Source organism: Melitaea cinxia, chromosome 7 (genome assembly GCF_905220565.1).
Source record: "Melitaea cinxia chromosome 7, ilMelCinx1.1, whole genome shotgun sequence".
Lineage (NCBI taxonomy): Eukaryota > Metazoa > Arthropoda > Insecta > Lepidoptera > Nymphalidae > Melitaea > Melitaea cinxia.
This window is the reverse complement of record NC_059400.1, coordinates 17,565,538-17,590,449: the sequence shown is the minus strand read 5'-3', so window position 1 is coordinate 17,590,449 and position 24,912 is coordinate 17,565,538. Positions and strand designations below refer to the sequence as shown.

At 39.0% G+C, this 24,912-nt stretch overlaps 2 protein-coding genes and 1 long non-coding RNA gene across 3 annotated transcripts; 2 read left to right on the top strand and 1 right to left on the bottom strand.

Moving 5' to 3' along the window:
- The first annotated feature begins 12,630 nt into the window (after positions 1 to 12,630).
- Positions 12,631 to 13,842, top strand: LOC123654926. Its single transcript, XM_045590783.1, has one exon. It carries the CDS (start codon positions 12,631 to 12,633, stop codon positions 13,840 to 13,842), a length of 1,212 nt encoding a protein of 403 aa, XP_045446739.1.
- LOC123654925 lies at positions 13,842 to 16,202 on the top strand. The gene is made up of 2 exons (XM_045590782.1): positions 13,842 to 14,937; positions 15,805 to 16,202. Exons 1-2 carry the CDS (start codon positions 13,842 to 13,844, stop codon positions 16,200 to 16,202), a joined length of 1,494 nt encoding a protein of 497 aa, XP_045446738.1.
- A 6,982-nt stretch (positions 16,203 to 23,184) lies between these two features.
- Positions 23,185 to 24,139, bottom strand: LOC123655150. The gene is made up of 2 exons (XR_006743319.1): positions 24,079 to 24,139; positions 23,185 to 23,419 (listed from the first exon to the last, which is right to left on the bottom strand). It is a non-coding gene; the product is annotated as an uncharacterized LOC123655150 (long non-coding RNA).
- Between the last annotated feature and the right edge of the window lie 773 nt (positions 24,140 to 24,912).

Here is a 24,912-nt window from a genome sequence, read left to right as displayed (position 1 = left end):
AAATGTAAATGGGGCTTAACTACATCGCTTTGGCTTTGTAAAAGCAAATGTTCTCAACGCTTTCAACGCCACACAGTTTAGAATATAAAAGAGAAAAAAAATATATCGTCCATATTAACTTTAAGTATAATAAAAGTAGATATTTATAATAATATAACGAGCGCAAAAGTTACTTAAAAAAGCTGAGCGTATGCCGAGATTCAAAACAATTATATAATCATATTTATGCATATTTGAAATTAGAATATTTTAAGTGGTATTTCAAATTATCTATCCATATGAATGTTGAACTTCATACAAGCGAACATGATGTTCTTAGTATTAACTTCCCAGATGTCTCCTAGTAAGATAAATTTCCTTACCTTGTTCCAGTAACGATCATATACAAATATAAAATCCCAAAACACGATATACTTCTATGATTAATATAAGTGTAGTGTGTATTGCCATGTGGTGTCGGCCGAGTAGAATAGCACCACCCCCTTTCTTCCCGTGGGGTACGTAAAAGGCGACCGAGGGATAAACCTGGCCCAAAATCATCAGGGGTCCTGAAGAAGGAAAACTCCATTTGAAAGCTGGAATGAGGTCTCCGTCAAGCATTCGTGGCATAGCTCTAAAATGCGAAAGACTACTGCAGCGGAACTGGCTCTACACGTATCGACTCGTCGTTCCTGTGAGCCTAGCCAGTGAGGTCGAGAGGGTGGCGCAGAGCTTAGGCAACTCTGTGTTTTCCTGAAGAGTGTCCTAGGCGACAGTGTCTGTCTGCCACTATCTAAATCGTCTGCAAGCGTCTGTAAGTGTCATGAGCAGGGACTAAGCTCCAGACGTATAAGGTAACAGTCACCACGACTCTTGCTTCACTGTGAAGCTCAAGTTGTGAATACGTATGAAGTCTAATCTCCAGCCACTACTACAAATCAGAAAAATATTTTCTAAGCAGTATTATTATAGGTAAAACATTTATTTTAAAGGCGTGTAATAATGAAAAAGTACTAAACTCGCAGATAATAAAAATAAATGCCTTTAAATCAACAGTCCCAAAGATAGGAATGTAGGATATGAAACCTGTGTCAAGAGCTCGGAAACACATAAAACAAACCGTCCGGAAAGACACACAAGCACAAACGCTCAGATTAAGACAAACATCTGTATAATCTAGACAAATATATGATCACGCTATCACTAGCCCATCTCTGTCTGTCTGTCTGTTGCCTTACAATAATTAAAAGCTATAAATAAATAAATAAACGCCTCGCACTCAACGGGCCCCATAAGGATTTACTCCTGTATTGGGGGTTCCAGAAATACACACAACACACAAACACAAAAACAAATATATGCCACGTACGGGTATCGAATTCGCAACCGTCAACGCAACAGCCGTAAGCCAGGTCTGTGATCGTCGTGCTAACGCATCACCAGCCCTAAACGTCATCAAATGTGTTACCTTCAATTCTTCGGAACTTGCCGTGATTGTCATTTAAATTTCTGACATATGGGCGACGACGATGCAAACGCCATGGTCACATTGCCAAAGTATCGCAAGTTCCAAACTGACCGCATTAAATCCCGTTAAATCAAAAGTGTTCATAGTGATCATGAAAATTCAAATACTTGTAATACCTTGCTTATACCTCAGCATAAGTTCACCTTAAAATTATACAATGTATTAGATAGTAGACCCTATACTACAAGCTGTGACGTGACTCGAAGATCTAATATACTTAAGGGTTCCCAACTATCTTGTTTCACACAGATTTGTAACAGTTCGGAGAACTTTCGAGGGTCTTCTTAAGATATAATATAAGATCCGATTACTGTCCTTGAAATTATCAAACTATGTATCTAATTATGAATATTTTAATTAAATGATACATATAGTTATTGGATTTAATAGATATATCCCTTTTGAAATGAACTACATGTAATGAACGGGCCTCTTTCTGTATGTAGGAAAAGGGTCATATTTTAATCCACCACGCTGTTCCATATATTTTTTTACTATGAGTAACGAGATCACTATTTGGGGTGACTCACAAGGATAGACACCCATACTGGAAAGAAATATTTGTATAAAGAAAATTTCTTACATCCTGAGCGGAAATCGAATCTGCAACCACTTGAGTTTGGGTGCCACCCACACATATGTATGTGTGACGTATGTCAAACTACATCAGACCAATGTCAAAATTTGTGTAATAAAGTTAAATAAATAAAAGCGATATTGTTAAACCAACAACAACTTGAACAAAGTTGGAGAACGCTGTAAACACTTGTTTTCACAAAACTTCTGTGGTTTATGTCACTACTTTTTGAAGCCATATTTTTTTTTTTATAACCTTTTTTACCATAAAATATTAGGAAATTTATAGTTTAATTAATTTTGTTTTATACTGTACGCCACCTAGTAGACATAAATAAAAACAAATCAGTGTAATATATGTACGCGCAGTTTTCGTATAACTTCATCAAATTGGATCATTTTTATTTTCTGTTTGATGTTATCAGGGCAGGGTTTTTTGGAAACGAAAATTTAAAAAAAATAAAAATTCTAGTTTATTTGCTTCTATAATTAGAAAATCTTCGAAAATTTAGAAAAGATACAGACGAATACAGAAATAATTTATGTCTTAAGCAGTCTTTATTAAAATAAATTAAAATAAAAAAAAAAATACGAAAAATAACATACATACATACATATAATCACGCCTCTTTCCCGTAGGGGTAGGCAGGGACCACTTCTTTCCACTTGCTACCATCCTTACATACTTCTTTTGCTTCGTCCACTTTCATTATTTTCTTCATACATGCTCTTCGGTTCAGGGTACTCTTGACCTGGCCTTTTTTCAAGACGTCCCTTATTTGGTCTCGGAATATCCGCCTAGGTCTACCCCTTTCAACCCTTCCATCCACACTCGCCTTATACACTTTTTTCGTCAATCGTTCTTCACTCATTCTCACGACATGACCAAACCATCTGAGCACACCTTTCTCAATTTTTGTCACTACACCTATTTTCAGACCACCACGTTTCCTTATCTCACTATTTCTTATCCTGTCACTCAGTTTAACTCCTATCATACTTCTTAACGCTCTCATCTCAACTGCATTTATTCTGCTTTCATGTTTCTTCCGCCATACCCAACTTTCACTTCCGTACATGAGTGTCGGAACCAACACCCCCTCATGCACAGCCAAACGAGCCTTGTTAGACGAAAAATAAAACATAGTAATTTGAAGTTCATTGGCTAGCGTATTTATTTTACATAGGTACGTGCTATGTAGTCACAAAAATGATTTACAAAGATTATTATAATTGACTTGTTGTAATTTCTAGTTTTGCGTGAATTTCTGTTAGTATACATATGGTATACCACCAATCAGTATAATCATTTTTAATAAATAAATAAATACTCTAAAACACACACACGGTCGTCTGTTCCTACGGTAGGCAACTTAATGTTTGTGTTACAGGTAACAGCTGACTACTATAGCTAAATAGTTTATTTTTTGATAAATATACATCGAAATAATATTTATAAACACAAGTATTGCAGCCAGATTCAGGCGAAAATCGAACCCATAAAACCTCGTAGCAGAAAGCAGAGTCACTACAAAAAGAGCCAACAGGCTAGTTAAAATACGGAGTTAAATGTCCAAACACCTTTCTATTTACACAGACTTTTGTGCTTATTATATTAGTAAGACAACCTAGGAATTCCGACTGAAAGGATTGGAATCATGGGAAGAACGAAAAAAAAAAAAATTAAGACAAAAGTCCTCGCCTGTACGTATATTCTGTCACTTGATTTTTTTATATTCCATTTTTTGTTAACATAAAATAACTGTAATGAGATGGAGAAAATAAGAAATTGACCATTTCACCTCATAACTTATCATTACATAGATCTTACCACCGTTTTCACCGAATTTATTATTTTCATTTCGTGCGAAAAAAAAAGCCTTAATTTCCAGTCCCGTCTTGCAATACGTTAATTTAAACTGACAGCTGGGAGCCTTTGCATAACTTACCTTACGTTCATTAATTTATGCGTTTCACCAACAAATAACAGGTGCTTAGAATAATTTGAGTGGCAGACTTTGTAATTTGACTTAAGCGTCAGAGGTTATGGAATTTCGAATTTAGTAAATCGATAGACATTTGAATATTTCTTCCGCTAATTTTTTAATTGATTATAGAGTCAGGGCACAGCAGGAAATATCTTTCTTGAAATTTGGTGCAGCACTACAAAAGATTACAGGTAAATAGGTAATACAAATCTCAAATAGTGTTGTCCCTGTGGTGTGTGAGGTAGCTTGAGTTCATGGAGAGGTTTGAGGGTTAAGGGCCTGTGACACTTGCTAATAAAGGAAAAAAGAAAATTAACATAGTTATGTTAATTATAACGCTGTTTAATATTGACTAAAAGTACAATACCTTCGAATCTGTACCCAAGGCTCGGTAGCCGAATTCCCAAAAATATTCCGTTATCAATTGATTCGCAAAACCGTTTATTCTTAATTCTTGGAATGGTAATAAAAATAACTTGTTATTTGTGCTCGATACTAAAAATGTGTAAATAAAAGTATGTATAATAAATAAAAATCTATAAAAAAAAAAAAAACTAAAAATGGAAACCGTATACAAAGAATATAACTTATTCCGCGGTTTTACGACATACGTTAAAAATGTGTATATATGTTCTTTCCTTTGTTTATTTTTTGTGTGTTTAGATTTCTTGATTATTCATTTTAGTTATACCAAAACTTTAGTGGTCCTTTTTAAAACAAAACCAAAAAAAAACCGATAATTTAAAGTGTTTTGTTGCCTGCTTGTATTTTAGTTTCTGAATTCCACATTTTGAATAAACGCACGCAATATGTTTTTACTTGCTTATCATGATTAAAATTAAATATGTAATAACATTCTTAACTAATAAAAATTGTTATTTTTTTATTTTTAAACTAACGTCTAACGGAAATTTTTTATTTATTTTTAAAACGAAAAGTCCAAAGTAAATAACTTATTGGAATCACATATAAATAGCTACTGCATTTATTTAAAAAAAAAACGAGTGAGCTTTAGTTACCCCCACAGTAATATACGAAACGTAACTCTCTCCCTTTCTATCTTCACTAACTTACATCTTCCTCTCAACTTCCGTTCGCTACACCCGATCACACTTTTCGTAACGCTCTCGTCACGCATGCACCACCTTGCTCCCCAAGTCAAGCGTGCTTGCTTTTACTTCAAAAAGGAGAAAAATATTTTCTTTGTGGTATTCGACTAAAAACCTCTTTTTTAATATAAAAATGAAATGCACACATGCCTTGTATTTAAATCGTGTACAGTTGCTTATTATCTTCACGAGTGTTCAGCTTGCGGGGGTAAAAGTGAAAAGTTTTTAAATATTCACGGCGCAGACTACACGCGGCATCATGTTTTGTTATTGAAATTAACGCAGTTTAAAATTCATACGCACTGCGTAATCCCCACGTTAATTTCTTTACGGTACGGTTTCATAATACGAACGTAGTTGCTTATTTTTTATTGAGGGGTCACTCATCATCATTATCATCACTTCAGCCTAATATAGTCCAATGCTGGACATAGGCCTCCACAAGTTGGCGCCAAAAATGAGTGAACTCATGTGTTTTGCCCATAGTCACCACGCTGAGTAGGCGGGTTGGTGACCGCAGGGCTGGATTTATCGCACCGAAGACGCTGCTGCCCGTCTTCGGCCTGTGTATTTCAAACCCAGCAGTTAGATAGTTATCCCGCCATCGGTCGGCTTTTAAAGTTCGAAGGCGGTAGTGGAACTGTGTTATCCATTAGTCGCCTCTTAAGACACCCACGGGAAGAGCGACAAAGCGTTGAGGGGTACAGCAATAAATCTTGCTAAAATTTGAAATAGCCTAACTGCGAAAATATCTTCCGAGTATGGAAGACTATAAGCTAAATAAAACTGCCCTTTAGAAGTGCTGTGTTCCTGTATTGAATACTAGAAACAGTAACGCGCTTGCAATGCTCATTTCACATTCGTTCATAAGCTACGGTAACCGCTTATCTGTACACGTGTCTTCAACTTTTATAGTATATAAAAAAGGTTTCTCTATCACCACATCGACTTTTAAGGATAATTTGTATATTGTCGGACAGGTAATAAATAACAGAAGCGTAACCGAAAGAAGAAGCCTTTAAAAAAAAATTTCATGTCCGTTACTTTGGCTATGTAGCGACATCTATCGCGCAACATACAAACTACAGAAAAACTGACGTATCCTACATTGCGCTATCAAAGTTATCAAAGTGATTGAGTATATATACAAGATCTCGACAACAACCGTTGGGCCAGTAGCCGGGCCAGTAGCCAGACACAACACCCGTCTGGTCGGAGGATCCTCCCTTTTCAATGGCGGACGTGATTCCTCACACTTCTCAAAGCTATTTGCGTTGTGTGTTTCCTGACCTTAACACAGGATTTTATCACGTATATTCTAACCGTATTTATGTAGATCTTACCTTCAATTTATCTCTAATACTACATACAGAGTAACTTAATAATGTTTTGACTTAAACAAAATTTACATCCACTACTTATGTATCGAGCAAACATCATTCTAGTACAAGCATTTAATAAAAAAATCTTAAAAAGTTTGCTTCATTTAGTGCGAATAATAACGCCTTTAAAATCACAGAGGTTGTCTAAAAACAATTTATAGCAATAAGCGAATTTGCTTAAAAAAACGACGTCAAAATATACAGCTAAAAATTTTTCAAACCAGACTATCCAAATGCAGCGTGGCTGTATACAACCTGAGGTAATTCACGCTCGGCTCACGCTTTCACGCACCATTTAACCGCACCGTAAGAAAACTCGTAGCTGTTACCATATTCAAGGTTTTTTTTTCATAAGCGCCACGTTCTGGCTTCACGCTCGAGAGGAGTTCACGTAGTAATAACCTTCATTACGTTGGACAAATGCACGTAATTATTTTTATTTTTACGAAGACTGTTATGAAAGATTAGAGAAAATATATTATTGTGAATACCTGTTGCTGGCTGCTGCGCTCGCATGGTAATTAATAACATTTAAAAAACACAACTGAATTTAGAAACTCCTCTTTTTTTGGAAGTCAGTTAAAATGAAAATTGTTTTGTGTTTATAGTATAATTTTAATACCGAATAAAATCGAATTTTTAAATATTAAAAAAACCCCCATTGTTCTTAGACGTTTTAGTACATTTTCATGTTTATCTTTAAGTACCACAACGATAAAAACAGCTATGAATTCTGTTATCTCCTCGTCAAGCACGTACTCAAAATATAACGAAGATGATTCTCTAGAGTAAGTTTCTTAATAAAGTGACGTCAGCAATATGACGTCACTATCTTCAACATAATCATGTGTGTTGTCGTGATAATTAAAAACAAAAAAATTAATAAATGCTACACACTCAACGGATCCCCCAGTAGAATTTTATCCTGTGCTGGGGGTCCGGAAACACACACAATACACAAACACAACGCCCAGACCACGACTAACATCTATATGGTCGATACAAATGTCTTTTGTGAGCGGGAATCAAACCCGCGACCGCCCGTTGCGCTAACGGGTCGTCAAAAATTCGTTTCATTATAAAGTTTTTTAACCGACTTCCAAAAAAGGAGGAGGTTCTCAATTCGACTGTATTTTTTTATATATGTTACTTCAGAACTTCTGACCGAGTGGACCGATTTCGCCAAAAATTTTTTTTAAACGAAAGGTGGTGCCTGTCATTTGGATCCATTTAAATTTATTTGAGATCTAATAACTATTTTTCGTTGTTATATCTGATAGTGCGTTTTTTCTTGACTATTTTTTCGTCGACCTACATTGTATTATACCGCATAACTTCTTACTGGATATACCGATTTTGATGATTTTTAATTAAATCGAAAGCTGATGTTTGACGTTGTACTACTTGTCGATGTAATTGAAGTCGGTTTTGTTTCGTTTGGAGCAAATACAATTATTTCAATACAAAAACAATAACTTTAATTTTAAAACACTTTTGTCAATAACTTTAACGTTATATCGATAACAATATTTCAATGAACACATGATAATATTCCAATGACTGGAATAAGTCACCAGCGCGATCGTAGCACCTTATTTAAAGCACAATCACTTTAGTGGTTAGGTGTAACATATACAGGGTGGTGTGGACCTAACCATAAATAAATATCACGTAACACATACACGGTCATCTGTTTCTACGGTAAGCAACTTAATGCTTGTGTTATAGATAACAGCCGGCTGATATTGCTAATTTTTTTTTTTTTTTTTGATAAACAAACATAGAAATATTACATATATAAATATATAAATACAAACATTACACCCAGTAAATAATAAGAAGAATAAAAACATAAACTGAAGTTATCTCTATGCTCTTTTCAACTTCGTTGTGTTATATATTAATAATAAAAAAGTAAATAAATAAATTTAGTATTAGTACTGTTCCAATTTAATAAGTGTATAAAATAGTACAATGAAGGTAACACTTTGTGCGTTTTAACGTGTTAATATTAGGGGTGTACAAGTCCGATTATTAAAAGTTAGTAAGCGGGTTTAATGAAAAAGGTCAAAGGCTTCAAAATATAGGTCAAGCAATCTGTTGGTTATTAAAACCTAAGCCGAAGAACTTCGTAAACGAAATGTGTTGAAACCGTGGAACAGGTCTCGCTTATTATATTCTTAAAAAAAATATTAATGTATAAAAATAATTTTGATTAAAAAATGGGTATACTGTCATTAGCTTAGTAAAAATTTAAGCTCTAATAAGGAATAATCTAATATCTCTTAAAGGTAATTTTCTGAAGGTCTTTTTAAATTATATTATAAAAATTTATAATAATGTATTATTAAGTATATTTTTTACTATTAATATATTGTTCAATTGATACGACATAATAAGGTCTAATTAGAATTATTATTAAATTATTTGATACACTATTATCAACAAGAATTAACGTTGTAAATTGAGGCTTGTATTTCAGTTTGGAAACAATCGTTTTACAACCGAAAAGCTATTAAATCACACCAATTAAAACGACTACAGTTATAATCCATCGAATTATCGCATCGATTAAAAATAATTGTGTATTCCGAACATTATTTGGTAATGTGAACCTGATCAAATTGCCACCAACCCGAGCTGAAAGCAATAAGCAAATTGATTTTGACTGAACGAAGCGATATCTTAAGCTATTAAAAACAATTCAATTCGACAATTATTTCGTTTAATTTCAATTGTACAATATTGATTGTCTTTCAGACTATCGGATTATTTAAGTACGTTTGTAATAAACGACCCTGTGATCGAATGAATACTACTCACTCGTAAGTGGATATATATTTTTAATACATTACACTAAAATGGATCTCCTCACCGTGCCTCGTAGAGCAAGTTAAGCCGTCGGTCCCGGTTGTTATCATGTACACCTGATAGCGATCGTTACTCATAGTAGAGAATATATCCGCCAACCCGCATTGGAGCAGCGTGGTGGATTAAGCTGATCCTTCTCTGTTATGAACCAAATGTAGCAACACTAAACTATTATATTATCTATGACAGTTAGTATAGTTTACGAAATGGTTTTTATCTATGAGCTGTCATTCGTCACCTTTTGAATTTAAAGTTTGCATCGTGTTTTTCCGGTCTCCGTATAAAAGTTACGCTTTTGTTTGTACTTGTTCGTTCTCGCGAAAAATTATCGCCTTTTGTTGATCGAACCATCCTTTGTTGTTTAAAGTAATTTAACTGTTAATAGCAAATTGTATTCCTTGTATTCCTTGTTGAATTATTGTGAAAAACGAGAGGGAACTACGCCGAACAACGGCCATTTTGATTGCTGGTTCCTGCTTCAGCCCGCCACTTCAGTTAAGTATAATTGATTAGCATTAGACGTAATGATTGGCCAATTATAGTTTGATGTTAATTAAGTTATACCTGGCGAGGCTTCACCGAACAGTATTCAGTGAAACTAAGGTAGGATTTTTATTTAAGACATTGAGTGTTAGCTCTGCGTACTGCAGACAATTGTTCGTCCCGTTCGTACCTGAGATCACGCTTCCACTCGTTTCAATATACTCCAGGTCGGACGTAACAAGTTTTGGTAGCAGAGCGTGGTTAACTTATTGTTGCTCAGTTTATTATATTGTATGAATAAGTTAGGTCACAATTTGTTTAATTCTTTCTTTATTAAAATATTATATTTAGATACTTAAGGTCTAATATTTGGATTTGAGTTAATAACAGCTGTTGTCTTATGCTTTATTGAAGGTTAATTTCTTATAAATACTCTTGTTTGTTAGTATAAGATTAGAAATAGCTGTTTAAATGGGTATTTATCAGTAAATTCATTAATTTGTTGAGTAAATTGTGTTATTGCTTTGAATCTAGTTTGTTGAAATATTAGATTAAAAAACTTAGTTTTAATTTTTTCTTGTATTATTACTGAAGTTATTTAAGATTTGATACTTGATTTCAATTCAGTGATAGCAGTTGTTTCATTGGAATTAATTTGATTATTGTTTGTTGTTACTGTTGTTATATCTGTGCCTTTGAAGATGACTTCGACCGCGGTCACCATGGTCCGTGAATCTTGTTCAGGAATCACAGCTCAACTGAGATGGTTCAGTTCAGCGGTCGCCTTGGTGAATAGGGAAGACCGCACGGAGGCCTTAATAGACAGGTACGAGAAATGCCCGGCTCGACTTGAACAGGTCGAGACTCTGTACCAGCGCCTCCTTCTGCACCTTGACGATGTGCCAATGGAGTCGCTTCCGAAGGAGCGACGGGAGCAAGTCCACGAGGACTACGTCCAAATTTTGGGCCTCGCCGATGAAATCTCCCAACGCGCCCGGGAGATCTTAGCCTCGCGCGCCGGAGTACCGCCTACAAGGGCCTCTTTGAAGACTCCCGTGGGCCTTTTGACCCGACTGCCTAACCTGGATCTCCCCCATTTCGATGGTCGACTCGACGCGTGGATGGGTTTCATCGGCCTGTTCGAAAGCCTTGTGGACTCTAGGGAGGATTTGAGCCTGTCCCAAAAGCTGGCCTACCTGCTCTCAGTGCTGGATGGAGAGGCAAGAGAATTGGTGCAGCACCTCCCGATTTGTGAAGGGAGCTATGCGGTCGCGCGGTCATTACTCACCAAGCGCTACCAAAACCAGCGCTGTCTGGCCGATGCTCATATCGACCAGATAATGGACATTCCTGTCGTGAGTAATACCGCCCAGTTGAGGACCAAGATGCTTAACCCCCTCGTTGCAGCTACCAATGCTCTTAGCCGCTTGGGCCTGCCGGTTGACCAGTCGTCATACTGGTTGGTGCGTATTATGCTCAAGCGGTTGCCGGTGTCCCTGAGAGCACGTTTTGAACAGGCGCACACTAGGGATGAGGCATCTCCTCTCCCTAGTTATGAGCAATTGTTGGCATTCCTGGAGAATGAGTGTCGCATGGGCGACGTTATGGATGCGCCGGTGGGACTATCAAGCTCCGGACCCACCAACAAACGGCGCACTGCTCAAATGGCGCCAAAGGGAAGGGCGTCCCCCCGCTTTGCAGTCGCGCAGGCTGCGCGACCGGTCTGCCGGTTCTGTAAGTCCCGGGGGCACCGAACGATGCAGTGCCCGGACTTTGTAGCGTTGCATGTGGTCTCTCGTAGGCGGATTGCTAAGGCCCGAGGCTGGTGTTTCTCCTGCCTGGGGGACCACTTTCAGCGCGCTTGCCCCGACATGCACCCGTGTCCTGTTTGTGGAGGGCAACATTTAAAGGTGCTGTGCGCCAACGCAAATGGCCGCCGCGACCACCCGGGGTCGCCTTCGGGCGGGTATGAGAGCGGACACCGGGCTCAGTCCCGCAATTTGGAGTCCGGCTCACCTCCCCCCCGCCACGCAGATTGTGCTGCTGTGGATCGCCGACATGATTCGGCGCGCAGCCCCACGGGCGGGTATGGAAGGGGGCCTCGGGTTCAATCCCGCACCTTTGTGCCCCGTTCGCCCTCACCGCACCCTCGTGACCTATCACGGTCACCTCCAGTCATTTACCACGATTACCGTGACGCACGTCCGGTACGATTGCCGTCCCCCCCTCTGGCGGAGCGTCCCCGTTTGGAGCCGCGCAACCCTCAGTACGGACGCTCCCGGCGCTACGAACCGCCGACTATGGCTCGTGGCAGTCGCCATCGAGAGGAGGGCGAGTTTAAACCACTCCCTCGTTTTGACGTGCCGTCCCGGGACAGCGGCGATAGATCGCCGCCACGCCAACATTAGGATGTTGGCGTCTGCCCCCGCTATGCACCACCCCCTTTTGAGACCGTCCTCTTGCCCACGGCCTATGTCCGGGTCTGGGGACGGACGGGCGCCTCGGTTGTAGTCCGAGCAATATTGGACACAGGCTCACAAGGGTGCATAGCCTCGTCTTGGTTGGTGGGGCAGACTGGCCTGAATATTAAAAAGTATTCAGATGTAATAAGAGGTGTCGGGAACGCCCCTGTAACCACGGTTGAGGGCCACGTTTCGTTTGAGTTCTCGCCTTCAAATTCTCCACGCCCGACGCTGAGATCGTCGGCCATTGTGATGGAAAACATCTTGGGCAGTCACCCGCAAGTTCGGTTGTCTGCGGATGCGGTAAAATTGACCGCCGATTTGGACTTGGCTGACCCTAAATTCGACCTACCTGGCACGGTCGATTTGTTGCTTGGCGCCGATGTACTGGGCAAAATATTACTCGGTAAGGATCGTGTTTTGCAGCCAGGTGGCTTAGTAGCCCTCCGGACCATATTTGGGTTCGCATTGATGGGGCCTGTATTGAGGGCTCCCCCTCCTGCTGAACCTGGAACGGCTTTGATGGTGGGCTCCGCCCTCTCTGACGCCGTGCAGAGATTTTGGGAAGTGGAAGAGCCACCACAAGCACCCCGCTCTGATCCGGAACACGAGGAGTGTGAACGGTTCTACAAGAGCAACACCAGTTATCTTCGTTCTGGCCGGATCATGACAAGATTGCCATTTCTTGCCGTACGACCGCCCCTTGGCGACTCGCGGCCTACTGCAGAGAAGCGTTTGTTGGCAATGGAACGCCGCATGAGCAGGGACCCGCTACTCAAAGAGAAGTATATTGACTTCATGCGGGAGTATGAAGATTTGGGACACATGTCTGTGTCAAAATTTGATTGGCGCTCGTTGGAGCATTTTTTCCTCCCACATCATGCTGTGATAAAGCCGTCAAGTGGCAAGCTGCGCACAGTATTTGATGGTTCTGCGCAGACCACATCGGGAGTGTCCTTGAACCAGTGTCTTCATTCTGGTCCCAAATTGCTTAAGGACCTTTGTGACGTCATCACGCGGTTTCGGCGTCACCAATTCGTTTTCGTAGCTGACATCAAGATGATGTTCAGGCAAACGGTAATCCACCCTGATGATCGTCGATACCAGCTGATATTGTGGCGGGAAAACCCGCAAGATCCCATACTTGTCTACGAACTCAACACGAACACATACGGGCTGCGGTCTAGCCTCTTTTTGGCCATACGTTCGCTTTGGGAGCTCGCAGATCGAGAGCGTATGTCGTTTCCTCGCGCAGCCGCCATTTTGAAGGAGGACCTATATGTTGATGACATATGCACTGGTGCGTCCACGGAGAGAGAGGCTCTCCTTTTGCGTGACGAATTGATTGGCATTGGCATGAATTGCGTAAATGGATCTCCAACTTACCTGCGCTCTTGGATGGGCTACCTGATGACCACCAGCAGGATCCTCACCTATTTGAGAACCGTGACAATCCTACCATGATGACAGTCCTTGGAATACAGTACAGACCAGTCCAGGACATCTTCACGTTCAACGTCGATTTGGATTCGCCTCGCACTTGGACGAAACGGCTGGTTCTGTCGACTGTCGCGAGAACGTTTGATCCCAATGGTTGGATATGCCCAGTCATATTCTGGGCCAAATGCTTCCTGCAGAGACTTTGGACTGCAGGTCTTGGATGGGACGAGCCACTCCGCGAAGCTATTTTGAAGGACTGGCTCCTGTTTGCTTCCTCATTGCCTGCTATCAATATGATATCGTTGCCCCGTGCTATGCTTCCACCAGGGAAGCATACAGCGTCCCTTCATGGGTTTTCGGACGCTTCGGAACGTGGGTACGCAGCAGCCGTATATTTACGCACCGTGACCATGGATGGTCAGGTGAAGGTGTCATTGGTCATGGCGAAGAGCAAGGTTGCGCCTCTTCGAACCGCCTTGACAATTCCTAAGTTAGAGTTGTCGGGGGCGGCCCTTCTTGCTCGCCTCTTGAATCACGTCATGTCAACGTTATGCCCGTCAGTTAACATTGCCACGGTCTATGCATGGACTGACAGTCAAATTGTTCTGTGTTGGCTGAAGACGTCAGTCCACACCTTAGAGGTGTTTGTTGCAAATCGGGTCTCTCAGATCCAAAAAACGGAAACCCCGTTAATCTGGAGGCATGTGCCTGGCGAAGTCAACCCTGCTGATTGCGCATCACGGGGATGTATGGCCCCCTTTTTGGTTGAGCACTCCCTGTGGTGGGGACCTGAGTGGTTGACCAGGTCAGAATCTAATTGGCCGCGAACACCGGCCTTGGATACTGTCACATTGCCTGGGTTGCGAACCCTTGCGATTGAACGGCGGGACCATCCGTTCGACCCAGATTTCCTAATGAATCGCTACAGCTCATTAGACAAATTACTGGGGGTCACCGCTTGGATCAAGCGCTTCACCAGAAATTGTAGACACCCACAGAACAAATGCTTGGAGGCGTTCTTATCGCCACAAGAGCTCCAGGATGCTCTTCTTCATTGGGTTCGTTCTGTGCAAGAAGAGAACTTTGAAAATGAGATTGATATTTTGAGAAAAGGCAAATGTAAGCTGTCTGGAGCCATTTGCAAACTGAACCCCTTTTTGGACAGTGCGGGTCTTTTGCGAGTCGGAGGGCGTCTAAGGAACGCAAACCTCCCGTATGGAGCTCGTCATCCCCTCCTGTTGCCCAAAAATGGCCACTTAGTGAGTTTGTTGGTGACTGATCGTCACATCAAGAACTCCCACGCCGGCTGTAATGCCTTATTGGCCATTTTACAACGAGAATTTTGGATTTTATCGGCCCGAAGGACGATCCGTAGTGTGGTCTTTCGCTGCATGTCTTGTTATAGACTCAAGGCCTCTACCATGCAGCCTATCATGGGTGACCTGCCGTCGGATCGGGTCACAGAGACAAGGCCCTTTGCTGGAGTTGGGACGGACTTTGCAGGTCCCTTTTCGGTTAAGACCTCGACCCTCAGGAACAGTAAAACGGTCAAGTCCTACCTGTGCGTCTTTGTTTGCCTGTCCACCAAGGTGGTACACTTAGAACTAGTCTCAGCCCTCTCGACAGAGGCCTTTGTTGCGACGTTAGATAGATTCGTGTCACGACGAGGACTACCGTCCTTGATTCGGTCGGATTGCGGCACCAACTTCAAAGGCACAAATAACTATTTAAAAGAGATATATGAATTTTTGGCGTCTAATGAGACTGAGATTGCGTCTAGACTAGCTAGTCGCAGAATAACTTGGAAGTTCAGTCCCGCGTCATGCCCCCACTGGGGAGGAATTTTTGAAAGTGTCGTAAAGGTTGCCAAAACACATTTGCGACGAGTAATTGGCGAGTCCGTATTAACATTTGAGGAGCTCGCAACTGTGTTTTGCAAAATTGAAGCCATGTTGAATTCACGCCCGTTGTGCCCGATCTCTTCAGACCCTAACGATTTGGAAGCCCTCACACCGGGCCATTTTTTGATTGGACGGCCGCTGAACGCCCTGCCGGAATACCCCTATGTTGATGTGAAACTCAATCGTCTCTCGCGGTTTGAATTGATCCAACAACTCACTCAGAGCTTTTGGAAACGTTGGAATTTGGAATATTTGCATATTCTCCAGCAGCGCGTTAAGTGGACTGACAAGACTGATCCACCGCATGTTGGTGACCTCGTTCTGGTTAAGGACGCTAACTCACCGCCACTGTGTTGGCGCAGAGGGCGCATTCTTAACCTCGTCTTTGGAGCAGATGGAGTGCCCCGTTTTGCTGAGGTTCGGGTGGACGGTTCTGTTCTGAAGAGAGCGGTATCAACCTTGTCACGACTGCCAATTGATTAGCGGCCAGGTAGTCCTGGCCGAGGCGGGTAGATGTTATGAACCAAATGTAGCAACACTAAACTATTATATTATCTATGACAGTTAGTATAGTTTACGAAATGGTTTTTATCTATGAGCTGTCATTCGTCACCTTTTGAATTTAAAGTTTGCATCGTGTTTTTCCGGTCTCCGTATAAAAGTTACGCTTTTGTTTGTACTTGTTCGTTCTCGCGAAAAATTATCGCCTTTTGTTGATCGAACCATCCTTTGTTGTTTAAAGTAATTTAACTGTTAATAGCAAATTGTATTCCTTGTATTCCTTGTTGAATTATTGTGAAAAACGTGAGGGAACTACGCCGAACAACGGCCATTTTGATTGCTGGTTCCTGCTTCAGCCCGCCACTTCAGTTAAGTATAATTGATTAGCATTAGACGTAATGATTGGCCAATTATAGTTTGATGTTAATTAAGTTATACCTGGCGAGGCTTCACCGAACAGTATTCAGTGAAACTAAGGTAGGATTTTTATTTAAGACATTGAGTGTTAGCTCTGCGTACTGCAGACAATTGTTCGTCCCGTTCGTACCTGAGATCACGCTTCCACTCGTTTCAATATACTCCAGGTCGGACGTAACATTCTCCTACATGAGAAAAGAGGCCTATGCCCAGTAGTGGGATATTACAGGCTGAAGCGTACACTAAAATCAAGAGTTCATTATGCAACTTACTATGTTATGATAATATTATTATTGTTTACGGTACCAAATAATAAATGAATGGCGATCGTTGGTTAGTTCTTTTTTTTTTATACCACTACGTCGACATACAATCGTACCGTCGTTATTTATAGACACTTGTAACACCAGAAGCGTACAAAAGTGTTGCCGACTCTATTCCTAATCCAGAAGCTCTGGTTACTATAATTACCACAAAAACATAATACTGCTTAATAGAAGTATTATTTAGCTGTGATCTTCTGTAAAGTCGAGGCACTTTCCCAGTCGGTCTGCAATCCCCAGTCCTGCTGTGCCCTACATGTGATCCCGATTGTATATACCTAACACGTGTCTTTTGTCATGTTAGTTTGTCGATGTATTATGTTTCGGAAATCCCATGACGAGGTATTCATCCTGTCGGGGTGTTGTGTGTTAAGAGATTATTTCATACATCAAACCACAAAGATTTTTAATTTCACGTTAAAAAGGTTAGACTAACATTACACGTACGATTAGATAACATATATGATGAATGTATATAGACTGAAAAATGAGAAATAAATAATAAATGAACATTAACGACTCAAGTCTCATTTACGTAAAATATCAATATACTTTAATTAGGCGATATTTTAGCCAAATTAATAAAGAAATTCTCAAGCACTACTCAATTTTAAGTAGATTAATAGACTTCATAATTACAGGTAAAAACAGAACGATTTTTTTTACAAATCGGTAAATTAAGTAATTATTAAAGCAATTAAGAGAACTACAGACCCCTTTAAAAATCGTTTTTATAATTTTTCTTTGAAGTTCATCAACTCATACCTACTGAAAGTAAGATTATTAAATTAAAAAAAAAAAATAGTAAAAAATAAATTCTATTTAAAAATTAAAGAAAAATAAATGAAAAGAAAATGCTTTTTATAATCGGTCCACCAATATCATTTGAAAGTGAAAAATTCGCTATGAATTCGTATGACGTAGACACTTGGAGGCTTTCATACATAATTTATGTTTTAAACTGCGCTCTCATATTAAAAATATTCGAGAAAAATTTTCCAAGGAATCGTGTTATTCGGTTTTAGGTTAGATATTATTAATGTTCTTTGAATTAAAAGTTTGAGTTATGACTTGATTTGATTTTATAATTCAATTTCTCGTCAAGTTTTCCACATCGCAATTAGTGTTTCTTTTCTATAGTACAATGCTTAGCTTACGTTTAAGCTGGTTGCATTAGATTAAGGTAAGCCACAGTAGCTCGATTGGGGCAGTAAATCATCTTTTTTTTATGTCACTAGGTCGGCAAACAAGCGTATGGCTCACTTGATGGTAAGCGATTACCGTAGCTCATAGACACCCGCAACACCAGAAGCATCGCAAGCGCGTTGCCGACCCAATCCCAAATCCCCCCAGGAGCTCTGGTCACCTTACTCACCAACAAGAACACAATACTGCTTGAAAACAGTATTATTTTGCTGTGATCTTCTCTAAGGTCGAGGTACTACCCCAGTCGGGCTGCTCCATATTTTGAGCAGGAAATTCCTGCTGTGCCCTACCTCAGTCCTGCTGTGCCCTACCTCAGGCCTGCTGTGCCCTACCTCAGGCCTGCTGTGCCCTACCTCAGTAAGAGAATCTCAAATCTCATCTTTAGAAAAGGTAACAAACATATTACACAGCATTACCTCGACCTTACAGAAGATTACAGCTAAATAAGCTCCTTTCAAGCAGTGCTCCAGAGCTTCTAGAGAGGATTGGGGGTAGGGTCAACAATAAGCTTGCTATGCTTGTCGTGTTGCAGGTGTCTATAAGCTACGGCACTGCTTATCATCAGGTGAGCCGTACGCTTATTTGCCGACCTAGTTGTATAAAAAAAAACTTGAACTCATTTATAATGTATAAATTTTCGAGAGTAACCACAGGAGTCTTCTTATACAGGATGTTAAGCAATTATACCGCGAAATATCAACTCACACTCTACTCCTACAATCAATGCTCTCTGACTAACTTGCAACAGTATTTTATAACTTTTCTTCCCACCCGTGCGCAACAAACTAACGTGTCAGAATAATCAAATCGCGTCACTTATAATTTAATACCCATGTTCTAAATTGAAATAATTATTGTGAATAAATGACTTGTATTTCATTACTTATTTTAACAGAATTATTAATAGTTGTTTACAAGTAAAATAGTTTGATATTGTTTCCTTCTCTCCTCGTCTTAGTCAATGTGCTCCACCCACTGCTGTCAGCTGTCCCAATGGAAACGCCCAACTTATTTATTAGCACAGAAATATCTTATTTCGCTTAGTGTTTACTTATACGATTGTTTATTTTTTTGTTATTTACAATGCTAAATATAAATGGAGTAAATGAAATATTTATGGCCCAAATTTTTTTTTTATGTCACTAGTTCGGCAAACAAGCGTACGGATCACCTGATGGTAAGCGATTACCGTAGCTTATAGACACCTGCAACACCAGAAGCACCGCAAGCGCGTTGCCGACCCAATCCCCAATCCCCCCAGAAGCTCTGGTCACCTTACTCACCAACAGGAACACAATACTGCTTGAAAACAGTATTATTTTGCTGTGATCTTCTGTAAGGTCGAGGTACTACCCCAGTCGGGCTGCTCCATATTTTGAGCAGGAAATTCCAGCTGTGCCCTACCTCAGTTAAGATTAATTTCAATGTATGGCGACTTATCTTTGTACTTATTTTAGATGTCGTAATTATATAATTTTACAATATCTGTTGGTCATCCAAAGCTTATTTAGTTGTCTTTTCTCCTGTGACAATATACCTGTCATTATTTTTAATAAACATTAAAATTCCGGTTAAGTGATTTTCTACAGCTGTCGAAAGTTAAGTGAATTTTAAAGATTCATATTTGAAATGTCAGCGATTCCTACGAAACGTGTGGAGTTCTAAAATAAAATGTCAGCGACACCAGCTCGTAATTGAATCCACGGTCGACTGTAGATGATGCATACTTTAACTATTGATTTCTACTATCTATATATTACGTCTTAAATTTAAATCGTGATAAATCGCGCTGTATATCTCAAACACAAACGAAAAAACAAAACAATATTTTAAAGTTAACGTTAAAAAGGTAACGTAACGTAAAGGTTACTTAGATGAACAAACGGATTAATAAATGAGCGTTATATAACAATATTTTTTTTTTTAGCTAATGACCGTCATTGTTGCTTTTATTGACAGAAAATGTATAAAAATTTAACGTCTTTTTTTACCGTGTCGGTCGAGAGAATGAAATATTAAGTTCAACCAACCGTAATTGGCGTCTTAACTGAGAACTATGGAAACATAAGGTATCGGTTTCAAAATGACGGTAAGTGCAGCGCGATAAAAAGTATTATTTTTTTTTATTATAATGGTGGACACCAATCGTATTGCCCACCTGATAGTAAGCGGATACTTTAGTTTATTAACGCCAGCAAACACATTCTCCTGAACATTTCCAGGGCATTGTTGACCCTATCCCCTTATCCTCCCCAGGAGTTCTGGTCACCTTGCTCACTACAGGAACACAACACTGCTTGAGAGCAGTAAGATTTTGGCTATGATCTTCTGTAAGGTTGTCGTACTTTCACAGTAGGGTTGCTCCAACTTCTGAGCAAGATATTTGCTGTAGTGATAAAAATAATTTTTATCTTGTATCAAAATAATGTTCTAAATACTGGCGCAACGGTTACAGGAATTTTCTCTTTCGTTAGCAGTCGCAAGTTTTGTATAACCAATACACGTGACTTCCAAAAAATTCGGGATTCTCGGAAAACTCGGAATTGCGGGGATTCTCAATTCGATCGTATTTTTTTTACATGTATGTTGTTACATCGGAATTTTTGACTAGGTCGACCGATTTCAATGAATTTTATTGTTATTAAAAGGTGTTGCATGTCATGTGGTCTCATTTAAATCTAATTGAGATGTGTCAACCACTTTTAGAATTATATCTAATAATGCGTATTTACTTGACTATTTTTTCGTGGATTTGTTGTATCTATTAAACCGCATAACTTTATACTGTGTTTATCGATTTTGATGATTCTTACTTTAATCAAAAGCTAATACTTGTCATATAGTCTTGTTTAAATTTGATTGAGATGTGATTAGTATTTTTTGAGTAATCTTTGATAGCGCATATTTACTTGACAATTTTATCGTCTTATTACGTTGTAAAACTTGTCGATGTAATTGAAGTCGGTTTTTTTTCGTTTGCGAGCAAACACAATTATATAAAATTAAAAGTGTATTTTATTTTGCTACTATGCTTTCATATCGCCAATGTGTTGTCCATAAAATTTGGAACTTTCTTCAAAATTTTGCTCGTCTGAACATGTATCTATATCAACCTACTTGTTTTACTTGTTACCAGTAGGCTCTGATTAGATTTTGTAACGGAAGTAATTCATAGCGATTTAAAATTAACGAGTGAAAACGATGATTTTAAATAAGTGACTCTGTATAATGATTATCATCGCTTTATAGCAAACATAGTATCGCTTCGTATATAGCCGAATGCTTATTTCGCAAACTCAAACTTCAAAAATACTCGAGTAGAAACGAAAGCGCGTTAAATTCAATTATTTCTGGTGTTCTCTGATCTATATAAATAAAATGAAATAAATATATATAAAAATCTGGTGTCACGATTTTGTCCGGGCTAATCTCCGAAACTACCCACTGGACCGATTTTAATAAAATTTTACAATGATATATATTTATATATTAACTTTGTCAAAGTAAAAAAATCGGCTATATTTTATTTCGATTAATGAAGGCGATATTTTTATTACAAAATAAAAAGAATGTATGGTAGTACGAAGCTCGCTAGGTCAGTTAGTAAAAATATATATATTACAAATATAGCATAAACATACAATGTTTCAATGTCTTTGAAGTCTCTCGCAGTACCGCTTTATCTCATTACCGCGGGGTATTCACATTTATTTTTATTTACTTACCCAGTTTATTTGCTATTGATTGTATTTTGCCCCGGGTAGCAGAATCATTTTTTACCATGATTTTTTTATTACAAAGGTGATAAACAAGCGTACGGTTCTCCATCCGGTTCTCCTTCCGGTACCATGCGGCATAGCATGGCTTATGGACCCCAGCAACATCAAGAGTATTGCTAACGCGTTGTCCCTTCTCATGAGCTCTGGCTACCTTATACCGCAAGGCTACATAAAGAAATATTGCTAGTTTTTTTCACCTATTCCAATAATGTCAACATTTTTACTGATAAAATAATAATAATAATAAATTAATTAATTCAACACATCTCAGTGCTGAACACTTTAAAATCATTTAAGAAATAATAAATTATAATTGTTATCCAAGCCAATGCCGCATTTTTTATTTTGAAATCAAAAATGACACAAAAATAAAACAGCTTTTTTTGTTTGTAAAATAAGCAAGAATCAGAAGTAAGTTTGCTAATGTTAAACACGTTTCCCACACTCGTCGAACAAAACAAAGACACGACAGAGTTATTTCACGTTAATGCTTTAATTATCTGACACTATTCTTATCATACCAATTATTTAGAAGATTTTTGTATACGCTTCAGCCTGTAATATCCCACTCCTGGCCATAGGCCTCTTTCCCCATGTAGGAAAACGATCAGAGCTTAATCCACCACGCTGCTCCAATGCGGGTTGGCGGATATATTCCCTACTATGAGTAATGATCGCTATCAGGTGTACATAATAACAACCGGAACCGACGGCTTAACGTGCTCTCCGAGGCACGGCGGGGAGACCCACAAGAACTCCACAAACACCCAGACCACGGCAAACATCTGTTTGGTCAATACAAATGTTTGTCATGTGCGGGGATCGAACCCGCAACCGCCAACGCAACAGGTACAATCTATGGCTGTAACCGTTGTGCCAACGCGGCGGTAGCCTAAAGACGTCTACAACATCAGAAGCATCGCAAGCGCGTTGGCGACCCTATCCCCAATTTCCACTAGAAGCTGTGGTCACCTTACTCAGCAACAAGAACACAACACTGCTTGAAAGCAGTATTATTTTGCTGTGATATTCTGTAAGGTCGATTTACTTTCCCAGCCATTTCGATATGCTTTTACTTTGGCATTAAGTTCTGAAGATTTAATCGCTGATGCTTCATACAAGAATGAAGAAAAACAAAATTCAAAATTAATAGTTTAATATGTTACCGTTAAGTCACCTTAAAATATTTTTAAAACAGATCAACTCTCAAGAAGAAAATATAAGCAACTAAAACCGTTCTAGTTTTTGAAGGTATTTATTTGTAGTAACTGCCTTGAAATAATACTTAAAGATTTTAATTAAACAGTCAAGTGATAGCGAAAAGAAATTCTTATTTGAATTAAACTTTGCAGTTTCGCTTCCGTCTGTCCTCCCAATGCTTTCCCCGTCCTTTCCGTTCTTGTTTGACATAGAATAGGTACTAAGTTTAGTAGAAATGGTATCTTTTGTCAGTTGAGTTGTTGGTGATTGATCGCTGTAATCATAGTAAGTTTTATTAATTCTAAATCTTATACAATACATTGTGGTTGAATCTTTCCAGTGAAAAGTTGTAGACAGACATTTTGGGAACACCTCGTTATTTACTTTTTAACCGGTTTCTTAAAAGGAGGAGGTTCTCAATTCGATTGTATTTTCTTTTATGTATGTTACCTCAGAACTTTTCACTGGGTGGACCGATTTCGATGATTTTTTTTCAATCGTGTTGCGTTTAATGTGGTCTCATTTAAATTTTATTGAGATCTGACAAGCAATTTTAGAGTAATATCTAATAATGAGTATTTACTGGACAATTTTTTCATCGACCTATGTTGTTTTATACTGCATAACTTTTTACGAAGTATACCAATTTTGATGATTCTTATTTCATTTTTCATTCTCAGAGAAGTTCATATGTGCGTGTGCGTGGCAAGTATTCTTTGGACCTAAATATTATTTACATTTTTTTTGCCAACATTTCACCTCAAGGTAGAAGCAAGCAAAATACATAACTTCCTTGTAATACAAGTATAATATCTAGGTTCAAAAGATATTCAAAATACTAAGGTTTTTCAAAATCTGCTTTTTTAATTTTTCATACTCTATAAAACAGAGGAATGTCTAGAAGACATATGCCTATAATTGCCGGTTTCTTACAGACTTTTCTCTATATTGTAGCAAGAAGTTTGGAGCACTGAGGAGACTGATCATGACAAGGGAACATCGGGCAGGGCGTTCTACTATTATCGCGGAAGTGCAACTGCGTCCCCTTGATTCCGCCCAGGCGTGTCGTGAACACCCCAGAGGTTTTAGTCCGTGCAAACCGGACATACTTCTCCAGCTCCTCCCGGGCTGGAGGCATCCGTTAGGGATTTACTTCTGGATAAAAAAGGGCGTTCTACTCTCAATATCAAGACTATTAATATCAGTTGTGATACTTATATTTCTTATGATAAGTAAAAAATTAAGATTTAATTGCTACGATTCTGCTATTAATTACACGCAGCACAAGTACTTGGCCAAATAACTAAAAAACAAACAAAAATATTGAGAATATATATTAAGTTAATTAACTATGGAAGACGATATAAATTTGTAAATTGGTCCAAAAACCTGCCAGAACTTTAATTTAAATATTTTGTTTAATTAATTTATTCGGTGGTTCAGCTGTTTTAATCAGAACATATCTGGGCAAAGCCATTATTTAACGGAGACAAAGTAGGCGTTTCTCATTTCGTTTTGGCTCAAAGGCTAAATAGACTTGATAGAGTTGCTAGAAATGTAACGGAAGTGCACTAAAAAGAACACAGTGTGGCGGTCGACCATCGGTGGTGATGGTGTGAATTATGAGCGACAAGCGGGCTTTAATATTCGTTTGGCTTAACTTTTGAAAATATTTTTTAAGACATCCGTCTCTATGATTAATTGTAATTAAAGATGTGTGTGCTCCGTCAGCATTCTTTACGTGGATCATCGGTCTAGCCGACCGGA

Bases quoted from the DNA above. Each gene is read 5' to 3' on its own strand.
- LOC123654926 (XM_045590783.1), top strand. From the start codon at position 12,631: ATGGAAAACATCTTGGGCAGTCACCCGCAAGTTCGGTTGTCTGCGGAT.
- LOC123654925 (XM_045590782.1), top strand. From the start codon at position 13,842: ATGACAGTCCTTGGAATACAGTACAGACCAGTCCAGGACATCTTCACG. The intron at 14,938-15,804 runs GTAAGCTGTCTG...CGATCTCTTCAG, and splicing joins TATTTTGAGAAAAGGCAAAT to ACCCTAACGATTTGGAAGCC.